The sequence below is a fragment of the Dunckerocampus dactyliophorus genome, chromosome 4 (assembly GCF_027744805.1).
Source record: "Dunckerocampus dactyliophorus isolate RoL2022-P2 chromosome 4, RoL_Ddac_1.1, whole genome shotgun sequence".
NCBI lineage: Eukaryota > Metazoa > Chordata > Actinopteri > Syngnathiformes > Syngnathidae > Dunckerocampus > Dunckerocampus dactyliophorus.
In genome coordinates this window covers 13783442-13798580 of record NC_072822.1, presented here as the reverse complement: position 1 = coordinate 13798580, position 15139 = coordinate 13783442, and the positions used below count along the sequence as shown (strand labels likewise).

General features: G+C 42.9%; 1 protein-coding gene across 12 annotated transcripts in view; it reads right to left on the bottom strand.

The window, feature by feature from the left end:
- Positions 1 to 15139, bottom strand: part of mef2cb (myocyte enhancer factor 2cb) — an 85455-nt gene that overhangs the window by 29786 nt on the left and 40530 nt on the right. For all 12 annotated transcript variants that reach the window (XM_054774794.1, XM_054774796.1, XM_054774806.1 and 9 more), the window contains 2 exons: positions 14637 to 14854; positions 5151 to 5354 (listed from right to left, as the gene is read on the bottom strand). In XM_054774794.1, coding sequence (XP_054630769.1) covers positions 5151 to 5354; positions 14637 to 14690 — 258 coding nt within the window. In that variant the 5' untranslated portion in view covers positions 14691 to 14854. The remainder of the gene's footprint in view (positions 1 to 5150; positions 5355 to 14636; positions 14855 to 15139) is intronic.

The window sequence follows — 15139 nt, the reverse complement described above, 5'->3', positions numbered from 1 at the left end:
TTGTCGTAGAACGCAGTGAGTAGACAAAGTGTCTAGTGAGTGTTTACGATGCTTTTTTGCACAATTTATACACCGACTTGTTTTATCAGACAAATCTCACCTTCCTGCTACTTCGCCGCCTCCCCCGGTCGCTTGTCGCCGCACTGGACTGAGCACACACCTGTGCCTTGCACACACATCTTGGCACATCGTTGAAACATACGCCGGGTGAAACATGGCCAGGGAGCTTTGCTGAATCTCATTAGCCAAGCGGGTAGTCATTAACAGAATGACCTTTGGAAATAATTACCAGCCTTCCTCCCAACATCCCTCTTTCCCTCCCTCCTCCTTCCTGCCTCACACTCATCCATCCCTCTGTCCTACCCCTCCCTCCCCTGCCTTTCCTCGCGTGGAATACATCTTCCTAGGTGAGCGCTGAGGAGGAGAAAACGAGGGAGGGTGGGTGAATTAAGGGGAGGAAGCATGCTCTTGTTCCTGCTGCTGCTGTTAAAGATTACGAGGAGAGCTGAACTTTCAGATTAGATTAATCTGCTGGAAATGGGATTGGCCAGCAGCCTTTCTTCTGGCAGGCAGGTAAGCAGGCGGGGAGGTCAGCTTAGCACCAAGAGCCATGTGCCACTCCATGTGATGCTTGAGCCAATGGAATAAGAGTGTTGCACTTGCTGAGGTCAGCAATGCAGTTTCAAGCTAACTGACACCACTTTTGTCCAGAGACTGTACAGGGAGTGTTCACTTTGCAGAAAACTGAAGAGATGATAGTTGCACATATATGGTATTTACCATTAGATTAACAGTCGCTCCCTTCTATTTAGTACACAATAAACTTGTGTTTTGTATTCACACATGGGGAGAACTAAAACAAGCCTATTGTGGAGCCGGAATTTGGCACACCGAATGTGTTGTTGGATTTAAAGTGGCAAGCAATCACACAGAGAGCCAGCCAGCACTGCTTAGTTTTAGGCTCAATCATCAAGAGGAGAAAGAAAGAACTCTTTGATATGCTAGCTCAATTAGCACGCCCCACACTCCTGCAGAATGTCGCCCGTATGAGTTTTAAGTGATTACTTTTCAGGAGCAATACAAAGAGAAGAGAAAGCAGAGATGGGTGTATTTTCATGCTTTTCATTTTCTCCTCTGATATCATTCACATGTCCAGGAAACCGGCCCGACAGAGCACAAGGTTGGGAAATCTGTCTGTTTTATCTGGAGCCAGATTCAAGGGAGTGTGCTGCAGACCTGCCAGGAGGACTTCAGATGACTGAGGAGCTGCCTCTGCGTTTGCTTTCTAAAAGGCAAAGTTCATAGTTTTGAATTGTTTGATCAATTCCAAAGGGTACACACTACCATACTGTGTCTGACAGAGTTGCAAGGAGCTTAGAATTGCACCATTTAGTGTAAAAGGAATACAAGTAGTTTGGATTTATTGACGTCAAGTTGTATGACATCCCCATCAGCAGTGTACCATTGGAGTACAGTTCTGGTCGGAGATCAGTGACAAGGAACACAGCAACTAACCGGAATTACATTCCCCCTCACCGAAATCCTACCAGAACAAAGTGAGGGGTAATTCATCATTGATGCACTATACTGCTGATGGGGATGTCATAAAACTTCATGTTAAAAATGTTCTGGCCACTTTACATTACATTTGTTGGAACATTTTTGTAAAAATAAAACAACACCAAATTATTCGGGGAGGGGGCTTAAGAATATCTTAGGGAGGCTTCAACCCCCATAAAATAAGATGAGTCCAAAAACTCCACCAAAGGTATCCTCGCTTATTGTCAAATTTAGGATGAAATGTTTTATTTAACCGTGGTTAAATAAAGGCATTTCTATTTACAAATTGCTAGCGTTTTGGAACATTTTGTGTTCGACTTTAGAGATTCCGCAGTATAGTACAATTGATGGTATTTTGAGGTGCATTCACTTTAAATTTGCACCCATTTGCACTGTGAATGAAATTAGATTTCTGTTTTAAACACCCATAGTGTCAGTACAATGTAAAACTTAGTCTTATGACTTGAGATGTTGCATGCCAACGGAATACTGGATAAAACAAAGTAAGGGAAAAAGCGAGAGAGCGAGAAAGCCCTCTAGCTTGTTGTAAACATGCAAGTATCTTTAGACGCTCTGTAACACTCTCTGTGGCACTCTCTCAACAACGCTAATTATCAACCAAAGACATGCTAATTACATAGAGCTTTATTGCTAATGTAGCGAGCCTCTACGCCGACCGCCCACGCTGAGCTCTGCTCTGCTCCCCTACCTCTGCCTTGCCTCCCACGACACCTTCAGGCACAGCAGCATCAGAGGAGAGACGGAAGCGTTTCTGTGTACTTCTGAAGGCAAAAAGTGGTTTACAAATTTGGAAGGAGTCATATTTTAGCTTTCTTCTCTGTGTAAACCTAGATTTAGAGGACTGCTACTGTACACCCTTGCCATAATCCCAACACTGACTCCCTTTGTCGTCATCATCCTAGAATATGTTTTGCCTTCCCCCAACCAAGCCAGCAAGCCGCCCACATCCATGCACCTTGACAAAGCTTAGCAGCACACAACATGCAACCAGAGGGCCACGACCCCGCTTCACCTCCCTCCCCCGCCCCTCCATTTACTCACACCCTGCTTTGCGTCCGTGCGAACCGTGCTGGTGTCAGCCCTGTGGCCAATTCAGATAGCATGCTGAGACGATGCGGAGAGGAATAATCACATCGATTTCGAACAGAGTCCTGTGGGGATCCCCAGGTTGGTAGTGCTCTGCAGTTTATCGGCACCCCCACTCCACTGTGCTATTGAACCCGTCTTTCCTGACATGGCTGTTTGTATGTTGGCCATCCTTGGCTCAATAATAAAGACACGGTTACGACAAGAGCACCCAAGGAGCGAGGTCATGTGACTGGCACTTGTTGAAACATGTGACAGCTAGCTCTCCTTCTGCTTCCAAAGGGTCAGCCTGACAATACGGTGGCTGAAGGACTTGGCGTAGATAGAGATAGATACTTTATTGATCTCCAAGAGAAATGAACAGAGGGAAACGTGCTAATGCATGAAATGCGTAAATAATTCAGTGTAAAAATACTGTACATGGGCACGCCTTTCTGAGATATGCAGAAATGTTTTATAAAAAATGTACACGTTCTGCATTTGTGCCTCTGAATAAAATGCAAGATTGTGTGCCTTGTTTTCATTAGCAAGGTTAGTCACATGATAAGTGCTGTATCACCTAATGTACGAGCCACCTTAACACATCTGACACCACTAAACGGGACTAGGTATGGAGCAGAGCCAGTGTTAACAAGAGCCTACTACTGTTAAGTTTGCATCACATCCAGCATATCAATGTCTTTAAAACGAGATCATTGGAATAATGTGAGTAATGTGACGCCAAATCTCCTCCAAAGCAGAAGGCATTTGATGCGAATGTGCAAATTGAAAAGGTTTGTCGTCAGGGGCAGATTGCCATCTGGAGTAGCAGGAGTACTCCCAGCGGACCTGTCCACCCGTGTTTGGGCATCAAGCCCAGTAACACCCATAAGAAGAGATGAAAACATGCTCCATGCTGTGTGCTCTCGTGTTAGCCTGGCCAACCTGATCCATAGGTACGTGTGAGCCCGGACTATTCAGTCATTACATTTCATTGGACCCCACTTTTCTTTAGTACATCTTGTCTCCTTAAATTCTGAGCCAACAATGTCAGACTGACGAACATAATTTGTCATTGAGCAGAAGTTAAAAAAAATGTGAAATGATCCATCAGGTGTCTGTTTAATGACATATTGAGCTTGGCTAACTGATAATAAAAGATAGTTGGGCTCTTTGAAAGTATAACAACAAGTGGTCATTTGATTTTAAAATATGAATTATTAGGACTTGGGGTGCATGAAATAAGCAGTGAATTTAGGAAAAACAAAAAAAGTGTAAGGTGACGAATACAAAAACATATTGATACGCATGTTTGTGAGATTGCAAGCACGGTGTGAGTGTGTGTGTGCACAAGAGAAGAGGATCAGCTCTGCCCACCAGGTTGGTCAGATCTCCAGTGCGAATGTTGCGTAACAGGTTCATGTTGAGCGCTTATAAGGAATCCTGTAGAGCGCCAGCGTCATTCGCTGCTTTATCTACTTGCCCACTGGCCGGCCTGACAGCACTGTTTACAGTTGCCTGCAGCCATGCTTGCGACATGTGTCCACCGTGTCAGATCAGAGTCCAGCTCTGAGAGCCAGATCAGTGGTGACAGCATGTTCACATCATTAAGGCACACTTTTCACCATGCAGGCTTTACACCTACAGTAATTTACTGTCAAAAGTGTTTTGCACCCTTTTTTCTTCCTTTCTGGAACCAAAAGGGAGGACCAAGTCACACTACAGTGCAGCATCACTTGTGTGTGATAACAGGAATCAAACATAGATGTAAAATGTAATGATGTCACACTACTGACATAGTTAATGCAGCTATTGTAGTCCTACCTACACATGATGGATTACTAGTCAGCGGCCAGGGCGAGTCCTTAGGTCTCACGTCCCTCGAGTCTTTCACCAGCATTTTTCTTCTTGCAGCCACCAACATTTTGTACCACCCCGAGGCAGAAGTGCATTTGACAAAATTTCCTTGATCATCTAAAGATCTTAATTACAATTTTAAATAATTGCTTTTCATAATATGGTAGAATCCCTCTAAGAATGTCCTGTTTCCATGCCAGTGCTGTATTGAGCAGAATAATGCTGCCTGAAGTTGTCCCACACCCTGGACGTAGTTTAACTTCACTTCTTTTTCTTTAGTCCCTGATAGTTGAGACTGAATCAACAGTGCCTCTGCTGGTTGCAGCCAAGTCATGTATTTCATTTTGCCTCAATTGGTGGAGAGTTAAACTGTACTGCTTGGTGGAGATGACTTTAGAGTTGATGTATTTTAGGTTATGTCTCTTTTCAAAGGTACTAGTACTCGAACCTTTTTGATGACCATTCAACTTTAACACATTACAAATTTCACTGTTAAATGTGAAGGCAAAAAAGAGAGAAGTAACGTTGCAGAATGAGTCACAGCCATCTGGCTGTTGTGTGTGTTTCCGTGCCCGCGTACAGGAGCATGTGCGTGTGATTCAGTGCATCAGGGCGCACAAGTGCTTGTCTCATCTGTGTTGACTCACCTCCACAATGTCCGAGTTGGTCCTGCTCTCGTGGGGCTCGTTGTACTCGGTGTATTTAAGCAGGACCTTGTCCATGTCTGTGCTGGCGTATTGGAACAGCTTGTTGGTGCTGTTGAAGATGATGAGGGCGATCTCACAGTCGCACAGCACACTCAGCTCATAGGCTTTCTTCATTAGGCCAAACTTTCGCTTTGTAAATGTCACCTGGGAAAAGAGGAGGAGGATAAATGATTGAATGTGGAAGCAATACAAGAAATACAACATTATAGAGGGAAACCCTAATAATGAAATGGTGGTCATTATTTCATCATAACAGGAAAACCCCCCACCCAGGACATTCCTGCTACACAAAAGGAACTTCAGTCATTTGTGTTAATGTTATCATTCGAATTGAAAGTGCATTCAAGGAAAACAGAAATCCGTTGAAGACTAAACAACCCCTGACTGATACAGCGCAACCACTGGACTAGGAAAAAGACACAAAACACATTTTAAGGAACTGAAAATACTCTGTCTCGGAAAAATAACGGCCGAGAAGATCCGTTAGTGTTTGTACATCAAAGTACACAGAGGAACATATGACAGATGAAAAATGTCCCTCCTTCTGTACTATTAAAAGCAATCCACGCACTTGCGACTATCCTTAGTAGAAAAAAGACAAGTGTTAAGTAAGAGTTGCCAAAGTACCCTTCAATGCAGTAGAAATAACAACCACTGATATTAGCAACAAAACCTGATCTGAAAAAGTGAAATAGAAAGGCTTGAAAACATTTTACCCTGATAGGGATTTTTTCTAGTTTTATTTGGAGTGTTTTTGACTTTTCCAAATGGCCGCATTTCCGACAGAACAACCAGCATTCCTACATTGCTTAGACGAAAACGAGATAAGTAAGTTAATTTCAGTGAGCTACACCTCGTTTCCTTTTCTTTCCAAGTTGTGTAAGCTCGTTCTTCCTTGGGATGAAGAAAGTATGGGTGATACTGCTGTTTTCTTCTGTGGCTTTGTAGTTATTTATATTGAAGGCCTGCACTGACAAAGCTTTTTTAATGAGAAACAAAGCCTCAGAGTTGCACTCTGCTGGCATTATCTCCTGCATGTTTGTCTATTCTCTTCTGACACCTAAATATGTGCCAAAAAACACAGAATGGAAACCTCCCAACGCTCCGTGAATCATGCTTTGAATACGATAATAAAGACTACAAGTGAAGTCTTTCAAGAGAGAAGGATCATGCTGCCCTTCACACTTTGAAAGCTGAAAGAGGAGCTGGGAATGACTAGATATTGATAGATAGTTTTGTATTACATGCAAGAACGTCTCCCAAGATGCACCAAGGAAACTGTATCCTCCTCTCACCTCCACCCTTTCCTTCCTTCTCTCCCTGCACTGAGTTGGTAACCTTGCATGAACTGCTCTATCCTGTTCCCAGCTTCATTCCTAAAGGTTTTCCACTGATGCAACTAGCCATGTAGAGCTATCTGTCTTTCTCGGCACAAATATTCATTCTGACTCAGCGACGATTACACAAGGACAAAATGCTCCCATGGGTTTTAAATACCATGCTGACATTTGCACAATCAGAATAAAATGTGAAACAAATAAAAACAGTGACAATAAGATTCATTGTTATTTTTCCCAAATCCTTGTTGGGCGCACCAAAAGGCCTCACAACTGTGACACTATAAAACAATTGTTGTAGGTAAATGTGAGGACTTTGTAAGACATGAGGTCAAAGCTAGCTATCTGAGAACAGGACATGGAATGCTGTCTTCCGAGTGCACCGCACAGGAGACAGTTGGCGGCCGACAAAGCTCTGTTATCACTCAGACATTCTCTCTACTGGAGCCATTAGTGTTTTAAAAGGTGGCACGTGGCCTACAGTAAGATGAATGTGGAGAGTACAGGTCCAGAGATGGCAGTCTTAAGGGGGAAGACGCTGCAATCGAAAGCATCGTCACATAAGCAGCTTTAGGGTAACAATGTACCAGAGCCGGCCGTGGCTTCCAGGGGGCACCATAAAATCCGGAAAAATGTCACCTTCAATATAATTACATTTCATCCATCCATCCATCTATTTTCTATGCCGGTTATCAAAACTAATTACTATTAACTCTTAAAATGGGAAAGCTCACATTCATTAAATTGTAAGGCAGCGCCCTACTAATATTACTGCAAATGATAAATAAGCCTCCTCACGCAAAACGTTTTGCAATGACATTAAACAGCGTTTTTGGCAGTACAATTCTATAGCTATTCATGTAAGAACTTGCTTATCAAGAAAACCATGGAAGTTTCTAGATATCAGCTATTCAATTAAACTCTTATGAGCTATATTTGTTATCATCATTATATTTGTCTAAACAAATGTACCTTTAGTTGTACCAAGCATTAAAATGGATCAATGAACTGAAGAAACAAGGGTGGTCTACTAATTTTTCCATGACTGTAGGTATTTTAGAAAGTTTTTGTATGTAATTATTTTATGTAGTTTGTGTATGTAGTTATTCCATAGTGTAAATTCTAGCTTACGGTATATATTACTGTGTGCAAACTGTGTGGTTATTTTAATTGTTTGTTGTAGATTGTTGCATTTATAATTCATTACTATTATTATTATTTATTCACCTATTCACAGGATTTTTTTTGCGGTATTGTATGTGCCCTGCGACTGGCTTGGCTGGTGTCCAGTCCAGGGTGTACGCCGCCTCTCGCCCAAAGTCAGCTGGGATAGGCTCCAGCATACCCACGACCCTAGTGAGGATAAGCGGCATAGAGGATATATGAATGTTGTGGTATTGGGATTGTATTTTGTGGTATTTTGCATTTCACATTTGTTGGATTTATTTGGAATTTAACCATGTAAATTGGGTGACGCATTACCTTACAAATTAAAGGCAACGGTAAAAATGCCGTTCCGTTTTTTTTTTGTAAGCATGTGTAATGCTAATGGTGAGAGGCGCCACATAAAATCTCACCTAGGGCGCCACTTTGGGTCAGTAGGGCCGGCTCTGTAATGTACCTGCAAAAGTACCTACAAATAGTTGCAATGTATGATCTCCATACTACTCCCATGAGAAGACACAAGTCAAGAGATCAATTCATTAAAGAGAAGAGAATCAATGAATTAAATATTCATTCAAGAGTTGGGATACGTGATTAGTTCCTCCTTAATCTTTATTCTTCCTCTTATCGTAGTATTTTGGACAGTTCTATGCCTTCAGCTTTGTGGAAACAGTTTAGGGAAGATGCTTTTCTATTCTATTAGTCCATAAAGGTATGCTTGGATGAGTTTGGTGTGGGAAAACAATTGACCTAAAGCCTATCAAAGACCTTGAACCGTGACCTGTGGCCTCACACATGTTCCAATGCCTAACTTTCTTCCATTTTAACAGTCAAGCGTAATGACTAAGTGTCCCGATAAATACGGAATACCAATTATGGAGTGTGATTACATAAAGCCTTAACTGATCGAACAATAACACGTATATGAATATCACACCACACCTACACATCTGAATGTGACACATACTGTACAACCTGTTATGTAGCATACAACCACGCAAGCACGCCTATACTGTGTACACGCTCGGTCGAACAACCTGCCTTGCATATGGACTTTATGTAGGATGTGCTAATTGGCTCTGGATCTCGAGTTTTTGTCTGGGTACAGCTTGAGGTAAGAGTTTGTCATGACTCCATGACCAGTAGAGATGTTTTCCCGTGACCCTTTTAGCTTGTGAACAGCTCCACAGTAACTGTAAACGAGTCAATAGTCCCAGAAACATAAAACATAAGGTCTGATGACCAACAGATAAAAAGTGAGAACGACCATTGCACATAAAAAAAAACATGTTAATTGAGTTATTTTGCATGTTGACTGGTTAATGCATTTAAGTGCACAACTGTACAATACTAATGCACTCTTAATAATAGTTACACACCATTCCATCTAATTCATGAGGTACTTTTAAAAAGTCTGCCTTTATTGACATACTCACAATATGATTATTAATGTGGTTGTAGTTTGTAGTGTTTTTTTTTCAGCGCATCGGACTAAAAACTGGTTAGAATATTGTACCCCTCTCATCTAGCTAAATAGGGTTAAGGTATTAACCCTATGAGGGACACTCAATGACCTAAATTAAAAATAAAAAAAAATTGAAGTAATTTTAGATTTTATTGTAGTGAGCTAAAAATATTTTTTCTGATTTATTTCATTTTTTTTAAATACTGTAACATACTATAAAATAATGAATTGTTATATTATTTATAAATATATCAGCTTAGTATAGATCTATTTAATTAAATTTAACCACAGTATCACATCCGCTAAACAGCTGGGAGAAACAGCCACATTCTACTGTCATTTCAACTTATGTTTACCTAATCAAATATGGTTCCTTGCCCCATAGAGGGCTCGATCACCTCTCAGCACAGTAATAAACATATTGCTCAAATAATGTCTATATGGCAGTGTCACTCAAAACTCAGCATTTTTATCTTTTTAAAAGGCTGCTTTTTTTATATAGCCCTTGTATTAAAGATCATCAGAGAGTACAAGTGTACCAAATAGAGAGTGCATAAATATCGTTTTAAAATGGCATATAATTCAGAGCCTCTCTTTATTAAATTTCCTGTTGAACCCTTTCATCTTTCTCCTGTCATCTTTATTCATGCACGTATGTTTGTCTGTGAAAATGCAATTATATGTGCGTCCCAGTCAAATGAGCAGAGATTTGCTGTGCATAAAATGACATGTCACATTTCCTCTGGCAGACGAAAGAGAGAAGCGACCCGGGATAAACAGCGAGGGGTGAGTGAGAAGAGAAAGGGATAGGCGGGCTGCAGATTCCACGCCACATGGGTGAGAGGGGAGACAGAGGGAAGAGAGTAAGGATGCTTGGCGGGGTGATGGGTGTGGAGGGTGGGGGTGGTTGTGTGGGGGGGGCACAGGAAGCACATTTGTATGCATTTCCTCTCATAACAGGAAGAGGCCAGTGGCTTCCCCTTCACAATGGCTTCGCTTCTGCTTCCCACCTCCTGCCTGCTTCCCTGGGGGAGGCAGAGGAGGAGTGGAGACACAGGCACCAAAAACTACTTGTTAGCAAACCAAACATGGTATACACACACACACACACGTCCATGTCAGTCAGGTTTAGTTTTGTCCTGAGACAAACACTTCTCCCATTGTCAGAGGCCAGGCAGGAAGACACAGGCTTACGCAAAAGGAATACAAGGAGTCCAGGACCTGCTTCTGAACTCTCCATCACAGCCAAGGAGACTGTTAAGAAGGCCACTCTGACAAAAGCAGCTTTGTCCCTCCTGTAATATATGCTCTTCACTCTCTTCAAATGCCACTTCTCATCCTTTTCGGTGCAGTAGACAAGGGACTGTTTTCTCCCCTCTTCTTTCATTCAATGTCTAAAGCAGGATGTGCTAAATGAAGTGTCCATGTTGAGTGTTTAAAAGCTACCACGTACAACTGACTGGTGCCTTCATTACGGTGATTCTTCAAATCAAATTGTTCTGCCTTAAAGGAACTTGTAATTATGATTCAGTACATCAAGGTAATGGGCTGGCTAAGTTCCTCCTGTTCATGTTCTTGTTTATTCTGAAAAGCCGCAAATGGAAAAGCAGATACCCAGTGGCTGGGAAAAAAAAGTGGATGTTGCATTACAAGGCCCCAAGATAGTAACCATCATGACAAAAATAACTTGTCATTTGCTGTGAACTTATATCATGGCGCAATCGTTGAAAGGCATATTCATCTTTTTCTGTATATGGACTGAATCTCAACATCTGCTCACATTAATTCCAGTGTTCACACATTTAATTCTACAACAAGCCAGCTCTCAGGGGTGACGTGAGAAACAAAGCATCGGGAAGAAGATAAGAACGAGAAAAGAAAAAAGTTAAAAAAAAAAAAAAAAGATTTTCAGGTGAGGTCTTGTGGTGCCGAGCAGATGACATAGTGAAGGTGCCACTCACTTACAATAGTAAAGTGGTAGGTGGGAAAAGGGAATTCGAGGGGATAGCGAGGAGCTACCCTGTGGGCCTCATTATTTTCCTGCTGTTAATTTCACCCGCACATGTTCTCACCCCGACACTGTTGATTGGAGTAAGAAGCAAAAAAAAAAAAAAAAAAAGAACCTTTATTTGCACTATGTGGCGGCACGTGCTCCAAGGCATCACTGTTTAGAGTGGGAAGCTGGGAGATGGAGTTCTTTCACTTCCTGACACTGATGACCTGTGCCACGTTTAACACTTGACCCCTGCATCCTCCTTGGAACCAAAATGTCCCAACCCCAATGAATGCACAAACAAGTCGCCTTGATTTTAACCCTCCAAGCACACTAGAGAGGCAACACTAATTAAGGCCAATTGCAGAAAATGAGTTGCTCCCTTGACAAGCTCTAGAGCGCTAGATGGCTATTGTATATATTTACAAGCATGCATTTGTCAACACCCCTTAAAGAAGACATTAAATGCACCATCTATCTAAGTATCTGACTGAATAATCTGCAATGTGTCAAATCTACACAGAACACACACACACCTGTGCTTGTATATTGCATGTGTGGGTCTGCATTCCGTGTGCAGTCCATGAGGGGTTCTTTTATGTGCCCGAGGCAGGGAAAGGGTCTGAGTGGTCAGGAGGCTTGGAGCCAGGCCTCACACACTGCTGCCCACTGTCCGGATCTCTGGGCAGACAGTCAACACCAGGGAGTCCTGGCCCTTCTGCCCCTGCCCTGGGGAAGTGTTTCAGGGGCCCGGGGTGGCAGCCCAAAGTGGCCGCCCAAAGAGAGCTGGGCCGCGTGCCCAGTCAATGCACTGCTGCAGGGTGGCAAGGAAGCACTGTAGGTGGCATGGTGGTGATGACAGCTAGGCACGTTTTTTGCCTTTCTATCAAAGCTTGGGGCAGGAAGGGGAGGTGAAGGGTGGAAGGAATTGGGGGGGAAACTTTCAATTGGGAGTTTTATGACTGTCATTTCCAGCTTTAACTTGCATTTTTTATTATGCAGTTTATCATGTTGTTACTAAGCGTTCTCATGTGCCTAAACAAAATCAGTCAAGATGTGACTGAAGTGTGCATTTTTTGTAGATCCTCCAGTTTCAGGGGCTCAAAATTATTTGGACCGGCCAGGTGTGATTCATTCTCTTGTTCCGTCAAGACAAATGAAGCAGATGGAAGCTTGGAGTTGATACCACAAGTATTGTCCAAATACTCCTGTATATATTTGTATTTTATTAACATGCGGCGCTTCTTTTAAATAAATAAAAAGAGTTGAAGTATGTCAAGAATGTGTGGTTGAAAGTAACCCTGTATAAACTCGCTGGTGTTTATTTGGTGTAGGCCGGGTGGCATTTTCTCAAAAAGGAAGTGAAAATATGCAAAACTCAGCTTCTGTTTTGTTTTTTTTCCCCTTTTGAAAAGAAGATCTGTGTTTCCGTGACCGTCTTGTCTGTCTTGTGATGCTGTCTAACACAGTGATGTCATTCATACATGCCACGGATGCCACTGAACACCAGAGCATGTGATGCATCCAGCATCATTTCATGACATCATAAAGGCCAGGCTTGTCTTTTCACTAAGCTTTATTTATCATTTAGAGATCCAAACAACAAAATCCAGTGGTTTATTGATTCTCCTTTCCCTGAACCCTTCCTCTCCTCTGCCTCTTGCTCTCTCTCCCTGTAAGAAAAGCCCGGATATCTCAGGCATTGATTCCCCTCAGGTGTCCTTCCTGTATCCCCCTTTCCCTCCTTATCCTCAGGAGCCGGATGGCCTGGTGCATGTGGCGGGCTCAGTCTATGGTGGGATGAGAGAGAGAGAAGGGCTGAGATAACAGCCAGGAGGAAGTGTGGGTGCTGCTGCAACACGATAGCTTCAGTCCTCGTCGGGAACTCTGTGACCTCGTCTGCGCTCTGGCTGGTTCGGTCACTCGATGACGATGACAAAGTGATGCTTTATGCTTTTTTCTCTCCTTTCCCAAAGATAGGACGCTGTGTCACACACAGTGAAATTACTGGAAGCTTCTGCTTTATCTCAAGTGCACCCACGTTGTCATTAGTTAGTTGGAATCCCACTCATCCAGAACAGTAATGACAGGTCAAAAAGAACTCATCCAGCATTGACTAATCGATTCCATGAGCCATGTATTTTTACACAGTGACTCCACAGATTATGTTAAGTGATGAAAGCAGTACTGTGTTAGACTGTCAGAGTATTAAAAGATGTCTGAAGCTGGTCAGTGTGTGCTGATAAACGGTGTTTGCGAGCATTTGACCTGCGGTCCAAGGGCCACGTTAGATGGGTATGGATCCAATTTGGAATGCCGGGAAGCTGAAAAAGTGTCAGTGGTCAGTTGGGGCACAGGAGGTGATCGATTGAGTGCCTCGAGGGCGGCGAGGAGTGTGCGCTCTCTTTGTCTTTTTTACAGCCACGGACCTCAGAGTGGGCTTGAGTCATATCATCCTGTTTTGCAAAAATGCATGCTGAGGCTGCTGCAATGATTTGTTGGGTTGGCTGCTGGCTTGAAAATATACACCGGGGCTATACAACTACATTGCTCTGGGAGACACATTTTCAGAAAGCTAAGAACTGGTGGGAGTTCCTGATCTTCGCAGACAAGTCCTCAGTTGAGATATAATTTATAATATTTTTTGTTGTGAGGCAATTCTTTACGCATTTGCCATTTTCATAACAATTTTCGAGTTCCAACAATATTTTCACTTTTTTTTGTGTAAATTTCCCTTGTTTTTGATCACTGCAAGCTCGAGCACGAGAGGCTCAGTGTTTCTTGAACCTTTTTTTCCTTATGAGTATCTTTGGCTCTCTGTAATAACGTTTTTCCGAAATCCCTGTCTGAATGAATGGATGCAGCCTTTTAGCTCCGATTTCATTTGACGTCTCGCTACAACTACACTTGTTTGCCCCCAGTGCGCTTGAGCCTGTGACGACTGCAACCGGACGTGACGTCACGTGCAACCCAGCAATAACAGAAGCGCTCTGCTGTTTGTAAGGCCCGACCGCTAGTCAAACATTCTCGATGTGCCAAGCGTGGTCACGTGTTTTTAGGGATCTGTTGCAAAAATGTTAATTGCTTTAAAGTTTTGAATTTAACTCACAGGACCATCTGTGTCGTGCCTGAGCTGGATTTGGCCCGTAAACCACAAGTTGAATATCCTGATATACACCTAAAAGGGATTGGGACACTAGGCCATTATGCCTGCATTCATTTTTGGGCTGGTCAAAATGAAGCGAGGGGCAAACAAGCCTTGTCATTATAAGCCAAAGGAACACTTCACCCCCCAAAGCAATAACTGTGCTATGCTGGCATTCACTCCCTTGTCCCCCCATTTCATATTGCTCAGACTCCCTAAAGACTTTCATTGTTGAGGGTTGTGTGGGGGTGTAGGGTGTTTCCCCCACCTCTCTCCCTCCCACCCTCACACTCATCCATCCTCCCATTCCCAAGAGACGTACCTGTCTATTGCGTTCATCCATAATCCGCGTGATCTGAATCTTTTTCCTCCCCATCGTCCCCGTCTCTTTCTTTCTCTCCTCTTTCCAAAGAACTTTATGCTTGCTTCTCTCTTCTTCGTCTTTCTCTTTGCTCTTCTGCTCTTCCTTTCTCTTCCTTTTCGCTCTCTTTCCTGGCTTTCTATTTGTTCCAATCAACTGAAAGATTCCAGCATCTGTACCTGCAAGAAAGAGAAGGGAGGGAGGGAAGGGGAAGGAGAGGATGAGCATTAAATGAAATGAAATATGGCAAAATACTGAGAGAAAGAAAAAAAATATAAAAGTGGCATCCTGGCAGCCACTAGGGAGGGCGAAGAAAGACAAAGAATCTGTCAACAATGTTGTGAGAGCGTCTGTGTTTTTCACTGTCGATATCATGCAAATCAGTTTTTGCTTCTTTTTTTTTCCCTCTCTTCCCAGCACAGACTATGAGAGGCGACAGCGCTGTCAGGATCTCGCCTCGTTCA